The sequence below is a fragment of the Colius striatus genome, unplaced genomic scaffold (assembly GCF_028858725.1).
Source record: "Colius striatus isolate bColStr4 unplaced genomic scaffold, bColStr4.1.hap1 scaffold_46, whole genome shotgun sequence".
Lineage (NCBI taxonomy): Eukaryota > Metazoa > Chordata > Aves > Coliiformes > Coliidae > Colius > Colius striatus.
The window spans coordinates 711,646-724,743 of NW_026908527.1; the positions used below are offsets into that span (position 1 = coordinate 711,646).

The window sequence follows — 13,098 nt, forward strand, 5'->3', positions numbered from 1 at the left end:
TACGTTAATTAGTGATTAAAGGGGAATTAACACGCCAGCGGTGTGTTAATGGGGAGGACTTGTGGTTAATTGTGTTGGGGGTGGTTCTAATTAATTAGGAGGGCGCTTAATTAACCACCTCGCGGCTTAATAAAGCTCTTAATTAACCCATTATCCCTCGGAGCCTCACTGGGACTAATTAAGGGGGGGGGCACTTCATTCACCAGAATCACCGCGGAGCTAATTAACGGTGGGGGGGAGTGTTCGGAGCCTAACGACCTTCCCCCGCGCCTTAATTAACCCTTTAATTAGCGATTAATTAAGTCGCACCCCCCCGTTCCTGGGTTGAATGGAACGGTGCAGCGGCTGGGCGGGGCCAAGCTCCGCGGCGCCTCGCCATCTGATTGGCTGAGGCGCGGACAGACGCGCGCCGATTGGCCGAGGCGGGGCGGTGGGCGGGGTTAAAGCGCGGTGTCTCCCCTCCCGGCAGTGGCCGCGTCCACCATGACTCGCTTGTCCCGGTCCCGAACCGCTTCGGTCGCCAGTTCCGGCTCGGCCGAAGGCGAACGGGGCCGGAGCCGAACCCTGTCCCGCGGCAGCGTCGGGGGAGCACCCGGGAGCCCTTGACCCGCCCCTTCCCCGGTAACGGAGGGACCGCCCGAACCGAACCCGGCGGCGCTTCGGCTCCTGCCGTCCCCCCCTCGGGTGTTTCCGTCCCCTCTCGGGTGTTTCCGTCACGTCTCGGGTGTTTCCGTCCCCTCTCGGGTGTTTCCGTCACCTCTCGGATCCTTCCGCCCAACGTCCGACGGCCGGATCTAGACGGAAGGGGCACTGGGAGTTACTGGGAGGGGGGTTGGGGGTTACTGGGAGGGACTGGGAGCGACTGGGAGGGGGTTTGGGGTTACTGGGAGGGACTGGGAGCGACTGGGAGGGAGTTGGGGGTTACTGGGAGTCACTGATAGGGGGTTTGGGGGTTACTGGGAGGGACTGGGAGCGACTGGGAGGGTGTTTGGGGGTTACTGGGAGCGACTGGGAGGGGGTTTGAGGTTACTGGGAGGGACTGGGAGCGACTGGGAGGGGGTTTGGGGGTTACTGGGAGTCACTGGAGGGTATTTGGGGGTACTGGGAGAGACTGAGAGGGAGTTGGGGGTTACTAGGAGTTACTGGGAGTCACTGGAGGGTGGGGGGTTCCTGGGAGTTACTGGAAATCACTGGGAGGGACTTGGAGGGGTTTGGGGGTTACTGGGAGTCACTGGAGGGTGTTTGGGGGTTACTGGGAGCTACTGAGAGGGGGTTTGGGGGTAACTGAGAGTTACTGGGAGCTACTGGGAATTAGTGGGAAGGGGTCTGGAGCTTACTGGGAGCTACTGGGAAGAGGTTTGAGGTTACTGGGATTTACTGGGAGGGGTTTGGGGTCACTGGGAGTTACTGGGAGGGGGTTTGGGGTAACTGGGAGCTACTGGGAGGGGCTTTGGGGGCTACTGGGAGTTACTGGGAGGGGGTTTGGGGTAACTGGGGGCTACTGGGAGGGAGTTTGGAGTAACTGGGAGCTACTGGGAGTTACTGGGAGGGGGTTTGGGGGTTACTGGTAGTTACTGGGAGGGGGTTTGGGGGTTACTGGGAGCTACTGGGAGGGGCTTTGGAGGATCCTTCTCCCCCAGAGCCGGATCTAGATGTGCCCCAATGGGATTCCTCCACCAACGAGGTTTGGCCCCTTTCCCCGCGGATCCTTCCGCCGCTCAATAAAAGCCGCCGCTCCAGTATGTCAACTGGGTTGAACTGGGATGGACTGGGGAGACTCTTGCATCCAAACCCCACCAAACTGGAACTCTTACACACCAAGTTGCACCAAAACCTCACTTTTTCCTCTCGGAAATGCCTCAAAACCCCACTTTTCACCTCAAAACTCCACCCAAACCCCACTTTTCCCCTCAGAATTGCCCCAAAACCTCACTTTTCCCCTCAAAACCCCACATTTCCTCTCAGAATTGCCCCAAAACCTCATTTTATCCCTCAGAAATAGCCCAAAACCTCACTTTAACTCCCAAAACTTCACCCAAATCACACTTTTCCCCTCAGAATTGTCCCAAACCCTCATTTTATCCCCTCAAATTGCCCCAAAACCTCATTTTATCCCTCAGAAATAGCCCAAAACCTCACTTTTCCACTCAAAACTTTACCCAAATCTAACTTTTCCCCTCAGAAATACCCCAAAACCCCACTTTTCCCCTCAAAACTCCACCAAAACCCCACTTTTCCCCTCAGAATTGCTCCAAAACCTCATTTTATGCCTCAGAAATACCCCAAAACCTCACTTTTGCCCTCAAAATGTCACTCAAATCACACTTTTCCCCTCAGAAATACCCCAAAACCCCACTTTTCCCCTCAGAAATACCCCAAATCCTCACTTTTCACCTCAAAACTCCACCAAAACCCCACTTTTCCCCTCAGAATTGCCACAAACCCTCATTTTATCCCTCAGAAATACCCCAAAACCTCATTTTATCCCCACAAATTGCCCCAAAACCTCACATTTCCCCTCAAAACTCCACTTTTCCCCTCAGAAACACCCCAAACCCCCACCTTTCCCCTCAAAACTCCTCCAAAACCCCACTTTTCCCCTCAGAATTGCTCCAAAACCTCACTTTTCACCTCAGAACTCCTCCAAAACCCCACTTTTCCCCTCAGAATTGCCACAAAAGCTCATTTTATCCCCCCAAATTGCCCCAAACCCCCACTTTTCCCCTCAGAATGGATGTGCGGCCTACCCAGACACTGACCTTTGGCACTGGGAGGCAACTGGGAGCGGCTCCTGCTCCTGAGCGCGGCCACGGGCGCTGATTGGACTTAGAGAGGAGGGCGCCGAGCGCTGATTGGTTGCTATGGGGGTGGAGTCTGCCCAGCAACGGGACTAAAGAGAGATGATTGGCTGAGAGGCGGAGCGGCGTCTGTGTGTTTGTGGAGGGGGGGGAATGGGAGGGAACTGGGATGAACTGGGGAGGGAACTGTGGAGGGACGGGGATGAGCTGGGAGGGACTGGGAGGGAACTGAGATGAACTGGGAGGGCACTGAGAGGGAACTGGGAACAACTGGGATGAGCTGAGAGGGCACTGGGAGGGACTGGGAGCAACTGGGAGGGAACTGGGAGCAACTGGGATGAGCTGGGAGGGCACTGAGAGGGAACTGGGAGCAACTGGGAGGGAACTGGGAGCAACTGGGATGAGCTGGGAGGGCACTGAGAGGGAACTGGGAGCAACTGGGAGGGAACTGGGAGCAACTGGGATGAGCTGGGGGGGACTGAGGGGGCTGGGAGCAACTGGGAAGGAACTGGGATGAACTGGGGAGGAACTGGGAGGGAACTGGGAGCAACTGGAATGAGCTGAGAGGGCACTGGGAGGGAACTGGGAGCAACTGGGAGGGGACTGGGATGAACTGGGAGGGAACTGAGGGGAACTGGAGGGAACTGGGAGCAACTGGGATAAACTGGGAGGGAACTGAGGGGAACTGGAGGGAACTGGGAGCAACTGGGATGAACTGGGAGGGAAGTGGGAGGGCACTGGGATGAACTGGGATCAATTGGGAGGGGACTGGGACAAATTGAAGGGAACTGGGAGGGACTGGGAAGGGGTTTTGGTTTTTTATCCCACTTTCAGCCAGTTTTGACCCATTTTTGACCCATTTATTCCATTATCCCCCAATTTTATCCCATTTTCAGCCAGTTTTGACCCATTTTGACCCATTTTTTACCCCATTTATTCCATTCTCCCCCAATTTTATCCCACTTTCAGCCATTTTTGACCCATTTTGACCCATTTTGACCCATTTTTGACCCATTTATTGCATTATCCTCAAATTTTATCCCACTTTCAGCCATTTTTGACCTGTTTTTGACCCATTTCGACCCATTCCCCCCATTTTTGATGCATTTTTGACCCCATTTATTCCATTTTCCCCCATTTTTTACCCTTTTTGACCCATTTTTGACCCATTTATTCTATTATCCTCCAATTCTATACCACTTTCAGCCATTTTTTACCCATTTCCCCCCTTTTTTGACCCATTTTGAGCCATTTGACCTATTTTCGACCCATTTCCCCCCATTTTTGACCCATTTCCCTCCATTTTCAGCCATTTCTGACTCATTTCCGGCCCATTTCCCCCCATTTATCCCAGTATCTCCCAGTTTTATCCCATTTTTGATGCATTTTGACCCATTTTTGACCCATTTCGACCCATTTCCCCCCATTTTTGACCCATTTTTTACCCCATTTATTCCATTTTCCCCCATTTTTTTACCCTTTTTGACCCATTTTTGACCCATTTATTCCATTATCCTCCAATTTTATCCCACTTTCAGCCATTTTTGACCCATTTCCCCCCATTTTGACCCATTTCTGCCCCATTTCCACCCCATTTCCCCCCATTTCTGCCCCATTTCCCCCCATTTCCCTCCATTTTGACCCATTTTTGCCCCATTCCCGCCCCATTTTTGCCCCTCAGCCTGCCCCCTCCAGCGCCAGGTAGATCCCCACGGGACAGTGGTCGCTGCCCTGGGCCCGCTGCTCGATCCTGCTGTCGCACAGATCCTTCTTGCCCCTCTGGGACCACAGGCAGTAATCCAGCCTCCAGCCCACGTTCCTGGCCCTGGCCCCGCTCAGGTAGGTCCAGAAGGTGAAGGCGTTGGGCAGCGAGGGGTTAAACACCCGGAAGCTGTCGAGGAAGCCGGCCCCCAGCAGCTCCCCGAACGCCTCCCGCTCCCCCTGCGTGAACCCGGGGCTCCTCTTGTTCCCCGACGGGTTCCTCAGGTCCAAGGGCTGGTGGGCGACGTTGAGGTCGCCGCAGATGGCGACCGGTTTGGACCGGTCCAGCTGGGACACGAAGGAGCGGAAGCGCTCGTCCCAGGCCTGCCGGAAGCTCAGGCGGCCCAGGCCTCGCCCGGAGTTGGGCACGTAGACGCAGACAACGCGCAGGGCAGGGAACTCAGCCGTCAGCACGCGGCCCTCGGCGTCCAGCTCGGGGTCACCTGGCAAGGGGACACACAGACAGGGATAAAAAGGGGCTTTAGGGGCCCAAAAAGGGGCTCTAGAGGCCCAAAAAGTCACTTTAGTCCTCAAAAATCAACTTTAATGGCCTAAAAAGGCACTTTAGTGGATCAAAAAGTCACTTTAGAGGCCTAAAAAGGGACTTTAGAGGCCGAAAAAGTCACTTTAGAGGTCAAGAAGGGGATTTATTGGCTCAAAAAGGGGCTTGAGTGGCCCAAAAAGGGACTTTAGAGGCCTAAAAAGTCACTTTTGTACCTAAAAAGGGACTTTAGTAGCTCAAAAAGGGGCTTTAGTGGCCCAAAATGTCATTTTAGAGGTCAAGAAGGGGATTTATTGGCTCAAAAAGGGGCTTGAGTGGCCCAAAAAGGGACTTTAGAGGCCTAAAAAGTCACTTTTGTACCTAAAAAGGGGCTTTAGTGGCCCAAAAAGTCACTTTAGTGGCCAAAAAGGGGCTTTAGAGGCCTAAAAAGTCACTTTAGAGGCTCAAAAAGTCACTTTAGAGGTCAAAAATGGGGTCCAGTGGCCTAAAAATACACTTTAGTGGCTCAAAAAGTCACTTTAGTAGCCAAAAAGGTCCTTTAGTGGCCAAAAAAGTCACTTTAGGGGCCCAAAAAGGGGCTTTAGAGGTTAAAAAGGGGCTTTAGTAGCTCAAAAAGGGGGTTTAGAGGTCTAAAAAGTCACTTTCGTAGCCAAAAGGGACTTTAATGGCCTAAAAAGACATTTAGAGGCTTAAAAAGCGGCTTTAGAGGCCCAAAAAGTCACTTTAGAGGTCAAAAAGGGGCTTGAGAGGCCCAAAAAGTCACTTTAGAGGTCAAAAATTCACTTGAGTGGCACAAAAATGGACTTTAGTGGCCCAAAAAGTCCCTTTAGTGGCCAAAAAGTCCCTTTAGAGGCCCAAAAAGTCACTTTAGAGGCCTAAAAAGTCACTTTAGAGGTCAAAAATTCACTTGAGTGGCACAAAAATGGACTTTAGAGGTCTAAAGAGTCACTTTAATGGCTCAAAAAGTCATTTTATTGCCCAAAAAGGGGCTTTAGAGGCCTAAAAAGTCACTTTAGAGGCCAAAAAGGGGCTCTAGAGGCCTAAAAAGTCACTTTTGTAGCCAAAAAGTCACTGTAGTGTCCCAAAAGTCACTTTAGAGGCCTAAAAAGACACTTTAGTAGCTAAAAAGAGAGTTTAGAGGTCTAAAGAGTCACTTTAATGGCTCAAAAAGTCATTTTATTGCCCAAAAAGGGGCTTTAGAGGCCTAAAAAGTCACTTTAGAGGTCAAAAAGGGGCTTTAGAGGCTCAAAAATGGACTTTAGAGGCCTAAAAAGTCACTTTAGTGGCCAAAAAGTCAATTTAGAGGCCCAAAAAGTCACTTTTTGGCCCAAAAAGTCATTTTACTGGCCTAAAGAGTCACTTTAGAGGCCTAAAAAGAGGCTTTAGAGGCCTAAAATGTCACTTTCCTGGCTTTAATGGCTCCTGAGGGCCCCAAATGGCCACTTAAGGCCTCAAAATGGCCACTTAAGGCCTAAAACTGGCTCCTAAAGGGCCCCAAATGGCCACTTAAGGCCCCAAATGGCACTTAAGGCCTCAAAATGGCTCCTGAGAGCTTCTGGTGGCCATTAAGAGCCCCAAATGGCCACTTAAGGCTTCAAAATGGCTCCTGAGAGCCCCAAATGGCCACGTAAGGCCTGAAAGTGGCCACTGAAGGCCCCAAATGGCCACTTAAGGCCTCAAAATGCCTCCTGAAGGCCCCAAATGGCCACTGAAGGCCTCAAAATGTCTCCCGCGAGCCTGTGGCGGCCACCCAGGGCCTGGAAACGGCCAGCAGCGCCCCAGCTTTGGCTACTCACCCATGCCATAGGTGACAGCCAGGGGTTTGGTCCTGCTGAGCAGCCCCACGCCGATGTAGCTGGGCCGGTCCCTGGGGCTGTGCTGGTGAGGGAAGGCCCCGAGGCTCCGCAGCTCCTCTGGCACCGACTCAGCCCCACATTTGGTCTCCTGGAGGCAAAGGACGTCGGGGGCATCGGCCTGAACCCACTGGGGGGGGGGGGGGGGGGAAAGGGAGGTTTTGGGGCGGTTTGAGGCAGTTTCGGGGCCGTTTTGAGCCCGTTTCAGGCGCCATGTTGAGTCTCCTGGCGGGCGCCATTTCGTGGGGGGGTTTTGAGGCATCTTTGGGTCGTTCTGAGGAACTTTTGGATCATTTTCTGAGTCATTTCTTTGGATCTGTGTTTAAGAGGTTTTTTTGGGTCATTTTGGGTCTTTTTGAGTGATTTTGAGTCACTTTATGTGGTTTTTAGGGCCTTTTTCATCCATTTCTGGCGCCATTTTGTGTCTCTTTGTGGGGAGTTTCTGAGGCATTTTTGGGTCGTTCAGAGGCACTTTTGGGTCATTTTTTGAGTCATTTCTCTGGATCTGTGTTTAAGAGGTTTTTTTGGGTCATTTTGAGTGACTTTGAGTCACTTTTAAGTGGTTTTTAAAGCCCTTTTTGCATCCATTTCTGGCACCATTTTGTGTCTCTTTGTGGGGGGTCATTCTGAGGCATTTTTGGGTCGTTCTGAGGCACTTTTGGGTCATTTTTTGAGTAATTTCTTTGAATCTGTGTTTAAGAGGTTTTTTGGGTCATTTTGGGTCTTTTTGAGTGATTTTTAGCCACTTTTAAGTGTTTTTTTAAGGCTTTTTGCATCCATTTCAGGCACCATTTTTAGGCCTTTGTTGGAGCCATTTTGAGGCATTTTGGGGTTATTTTGGGCCATTTTTGGCTCATTTTAAGTTCCATTCTTTAACCAATTTTTTAATCATTTTCAGTTTCATTTTCAGCTACATTTTGGGCTCATTTTGACCCATTTTAGCCTCATTTTGCCCAATTTTACCTCATTTCAGGCCGATTTTGGGCCCATTTTGAGCCTTTTTCACCCCATTTTTGGGTCAAAATCCCTCATTTTTGGCCCATTTTCATTCCCTTCCTTTGAAGCAACTTCTCAACCACTTCAAGACCCATTTTCAGCTCCATTTTGGGCTCATTTTGACCCATTTTGACCCATTTTGGCCTCATTTTGCCCAATTTTACCTCATTTCAGGCCCATTTCAGCCGCCATTTTGAGCCTTTTTTACCCCATTTTTGTGTCAAAATCCCTCATTTTTGGCCTATTTTCATTCCCTTCCTTTGAACCAATTTCTCAACCACTTCAAGACCCATTTTTAGCTTCATTTTGGGCTCATTTTGGCCCAGTTTGGGCTCATTTTGGCCCATTTTGGCCTCATCTTGGCTCCATTTTGCCCCGTTTTCCCTCATTTCAGCTGCCATTTTGAACCTTTTTCACCCCATTTTTGGGTCAAAATCCCCCCTTTTTGGGTCCTTTCCAGCCCCATTTCTCTGGGGCGCCCCAGTCTGGCCCAGTTTCAGCCCAGTTTAACCCACCTCCAGGCCTCCTTTCTTCACCCAGGCCCTGAGACCGTCCACGTTCCACGACGTCACCTTGAAGTTGAACCTTCGCCCGTCTTCCGTCGTGTCCCGGGGCGGGGGGGCGGACGTACAGGTCACTGGGAGAAACTGGGAGGCCACTGGAACTTACTGGGAGGGACTGGGAAGGGGGTTGGGGTGGTTTGGGGAGGGGTTGGGGTGGTTTGGGGTGGGTTTGGGGTGGTTTAAAGGGGATTTGCTGTGGTTTTGGGGCACTTGACAGTACTGGTTTGTACTGGGAGGGCACTGGGAGTTACTGGGAGGGACTGGGAAGGGGGGTTGGGGTGGGTTTGGGATGGTTTGGGGGGGATTTGGGGTGGTTTAAGGGGGATTTGGGGTGGTTTTGGGGCACTTGATGGTATGGTTTGTACTGGGAGGGCACTGGGAGTTACTGGGAGGGACTGGGAAGAGGGTTGGGGTGGTTTGGGGGAGGTTGGGGTCACTGGGAGTTACTGGGAGCTACTGGGAGTTACTGGGAGGGGGATTGGAATCACTGAGAGTCACTGGGAGTCACTGGGAGGGGGTTTGTGGGTCACTGGGAGTTACTGGGAGCAACTGGGAGGGACTGGGAGGGGGTTTGTGGGTCACTGGGAGCTACTGGGAGGGACTGGGAGGGGGTTTGGCGTCACTGGAAGCCACTGGAAGCTACTGGGAGGGACTGGGAGGGGGTTTGGGGGTCACTGGGAGTCACTGGGAGCAACTGGGAGTCACTGGGAGGAGGTTTGGGGTCACTGGGAGTTACTGGGAGCTACTGGGAGGGAGTTTGTGGGTCACTGGGTGTTACTGGGAGTCACTGGGAGCTACTGGGAAAAACTGGGAGTTACTGGGAGAGGGGTTTTGGGTCACTGGGTGTTACTGGGAGCTACTGGGAGTCACTGGGAGTTACTGGAAGGGGGTTTTGGGTTGACTGGGAGCTCCTTGGAGCTACTGGGAAGGGCTTTGGGGTTACTGGTAGCTACAGAGAGGGGGTTCTGGGTTACTGGGAGTGACTTGGAGCTACTGGAAGGGACTGGGAGGTGGTTTGGGGGTAACTGGGAGTTACTGGGAGCCCCACCAGGCCCGTACTGGTCCGTACTGGTTTATACTGGTGCCTCTCACCCTCTATAAGTCTATAACTTAACCGACAACATGTATTTTTTCAATGGGAGATGAGGAGAAAAAGAGTGTGGTATTGAAGATAGCTCCCACAGGAAAGCAGCTGCAAATGTGACACCGTGCTGGCTGCTAGACTGCATGGGGACCTACTTACTACTGTAGCTGGGGTCTGTCTTCCTGATTTCTTGTAGCTCCCATACGCAGTGGTATAACTTCATGGACAACATGTATTTTTTCAATGGGAGATGAGGAGAAAAAGTGTGGTATTGAAGATAGCTCCCACAGGAAAGCAGCTGCAAATGTGACACCGTGCTGGCTGATAGACTGCATGGGGATCTACTTACTACTCTAGCTGGGGTCTGCCTTCCTGCTTTCTTGTAGCTCCCATACTCAGTGGTATAACTTAACCGACAACATGTATTTTTTCAATGGGAGTTGAGCAGTCGAAATGAGTGGGATTGGAGATAGCTCCCACAGGAAAGCAGCTGCAAATGTCACACATTGCTGGCTGATAGACTACATGGGGACCTACATTCCACTGTAGGTGGAGTATTCCTTCCTGCTTTCTTGTAGCTCCCATGCACAGTGGTCTAACTTCTACCGACAGCATATATTTTTTAATATGAGCTGAGCAGTCAAGGGGAATTAGATTGGAGATACCTGCTACAGGAAAGCAGCTGCAAATGTGACACAGTGCTGGCTGATAGACTACATAGGGACCTACTTACCACTGTAGTGAGGGTCTGTGTACCTGCTTTCTTGTAGTTCCCATACGCAGTGGCGTAACTTCTTCTCAAATCATATATTTTCAAAGGGAGCTGACGAGGCCAAGAGTGTGGGATATTTGATAACTCCCACAGGAAAACATCTGCAAATGGGACACAGTATTGGCTGATAGTGTACAATGGGACCTACTTATGACTGTAAGTGGGGTCTGCATTCCTGCTTTCTTTTAGCTCCAATACGCAGTGGTTTCACTTCTACCGACAGCCGGTATTTTTTCAATGGGAGCTGAGCAGGCCAATTGCGTGGGATTGGAGAGAACTCCCATAAAAACGCAGCTGCAAAGGTGGTGCAGTGCAAGCTTATAGATTACAATGGGATCTACGTACCACTGTATGTGGCTTCTGCCTTCCTGCTTTCTTGTAGCTCCCATACTCAGTGGTATAACTTAACCGACAACATGTATTTTTTCAATGGGAGTTGAACAATCCAAGTGCGTGGGATGGGAGATAGCTCTCACAGGAAAGCACCTGCAAAGGTGACACAGTGCTGGCTTATAGACTACGTAGGGACCTACTTACTACTTTAGTTTTTGTCTGTGTATCTGCTTTCTTGCAGTGCCCAGACGCAGTGGCGTAACTTCTACCGTCAGCCTGTATTTTTTCAATGGGAGTCAATCAGGCCAAGTGCATGGTGTTGGAGATAACTCCCCTAGGAAAGCAATGTCAAAGGTGGTAAAGTGCTGACTGATAGGCTACATGGGTGTTGATGGATCTGCAACTTATCTACACAGGAATACAGATTAGCAGGCACTTCTTTTTTATGTAGTGCTGGGAAAACACGGGGGATAGCTCCTCCATAAGTGCTTCCTTGTTTGTTATCATTTTCAGGGTTTTAAGACAGCTCAAACAAAAGAATCACATTTGCTAACACAAGCATGCATAAAATTTTCATTTTTCTAATTTAGCCCTTCACCGTGATTGGTTCCCAACAAACACAAAATTTCCCAAATCACAGTGATTGGTCAAAAAAATATCATTCCCTTTGTTTTAGTTACAACTAAGGTAACAGCCAAAGTAACCTGTGGAATACATTTATCAGGGTCTTGTAGTTAAGGTAACAGCTAAGGTAACTGTTGGGACCTGGGCTGTAATGAATGGTATGCAGTCTATCAGAAACAGAGAAAGTTAGCAGTTTGTCTTTGAATTGCCTTCTACAGCAAAAAAGCACAGAAAGGAATGCCTCTGTGATAGCAAGCTTGAGCAAGGGGAAAACCGAAACAGCAGATTGTAACAGACACAAGGTCAAAGCAAGAAGATAGGACAGATGGGAATTCCTGCATCAGTATTGGAAAAAACGGCTCTACAGAGCCTGCTCCAGTTAGCAAAAAAGACTGAAACTAAGCTACTGCAGGATGACCTTGCAGCCCTACTAGTGTGGTGTCGGTGCAAGGAGTTATTAAGTAAACCCGACCAGCTCTATGATCTGGGAATTTGGGATCAAATTGGTCACACACTTTGGAACTCTGTAACAAATGGGAACAAAGACAGTGTTAAACTTTCATCTACATGGAAAATTGTGAGACGCATGATAGAAGAAATGCAGGGGGAAGCTCAGATAAGTGCAGCTGTAGTACGTGCTATCCAATCAGCAGGGGAAGAAAAGGAGGGAGTGACTTGAAAAATTGATCCCCAGCTTGCCAGAGCCCCCCTCTTCCTATCCAATCAGTAAAAGTCAAAGAGAATCCTGGGGAGGAGAGAAAATAGAGCCTGGACCCTCGGTACCCACTGATGTAAACGATGCTCCTGTAACAACTCCCGAGCAGAATGTAACAAAGGTGCCAGGAGTTAGGGTGTCGCCCACCGCTCCGTTGCCACCTTATTCTACCCCAGTGGGTCCTGCACCACTAGATCCTGCACAAGTACCACTCCCCATGGATGTGGACGAGGAGGTGCAACCCGGTCCATCACAACTTTATCCGTCCATAAATAATCTTGACTTACAAAAACAACTTCAAGATCAAGAAAAATCAATGACAGACCTATTGATACAAATGCAGGATCTCGATAAGTGATCCAATAAAAAATCGGTTAGAGAGGCGTTAGACGCTACGCCGAAGCCGAAAGAGACAGATAAGGGGACGGGCAAGCTCCTGCAGGAAGTATTAAAGAAACTGGAGTGACTAGAGACCATGGAGACACAGCCCGTCGCCGCTGACAGCCAGCCCGGTGCCGCCCATCGCTGAGCGGGGCGCGCTGCGAGGGGAAAAAAAAAGAACAAAAAATGAAAAAAAAAAGTACACAAGAGTTTTTACAAAGTCAAGGAGACGAAAAGGACCCGTCACAGCCCAGCAGACACAGAGCGAGCCCGACCCCTGCCGAGACCAGCAGCAGCCACGTTTGCCAGGCCCGGCACGAAGTGAACCAGACCCCTCCGCCCCTTCCATCCGCCGCCGCCGCCGCGCAGCCGCCCGTTAAGTTTCTCCGGAGCGCCCCCCCCACCCTGTGGATCGACACCATCGGTCCCAGCCCTCACGGACCACTGGACTCGTCCTTTCCATCCTCAGTCCGTTGCCTCAACCACTGTAAAAACTGTTGGTCGTAATGTCATGCATTTTGCTGTAAATGTGATGATGAATAGTGGTTTTCTCATGTTGAAACTTTCTAAGGTGTTTTAGATGTCACAAATAGAACGTGGAAGAACAGAACATTTTGGCATTGAGCAGGCAGTGACATAAAAAAAAAAAAGAGATTGTAAAAGGTTTCTAAAAACTGATTTGTGTTTTGGACTCATCGGTGCATTGGTAAGGGTAA

General features: G+C 50.4%; 1 protein-coding gene across 1 annotated transcript; it reads right to left on the minus strand.

Annotated features, from left to right (window-relative positions):
* Nucleotides 1-4,475: 4,475 nt before the first annotated feature.
* Nucleotides 4,476-12,804, minus strand: LOC133629465 (DNA-(apurinic or apyrimidinic site) endonuclease-like). Its single transcript, XM_062020094.1, has 4 exons — nucleotides 12,787-12,804; nucleotides 8,426-8,557; nucleotides 6,858-7,044; nucleotides 4,476-5,002 (listed from the first exon to the last, which is right to left on the minus strand). The coding sequence occupies exons 1-4, from the start codon at nucleotides 12,802-12,804 to the stop codon at nucleotides 4,476-4,478; spliced, it is 864 nt and encodes a 287-aa protein (XP_061876078.1).
* Nucleotides 12,805-13,098: the final 294 nt, after the last annotated feature.

Coding starts and splice junctions, on each gene's coding strand:
- LOC133629465 (XM_062020094.1), bottom strand. Junction 7,045..8,425: donor TGAAGAAAGGAGGCCTGGAG/GTGGGTTAAACT, acceptor CCCCCCCCCCAG/TGGGTTCAGGCCGATGCCCC. Junction 5,003..6,857: donor GGCTGTCACCTATGGCATGG/GTGAGTAGCCAA, acceptor TCCCCTTGCCAG/GTGACCCCGAGCTGGACGCC.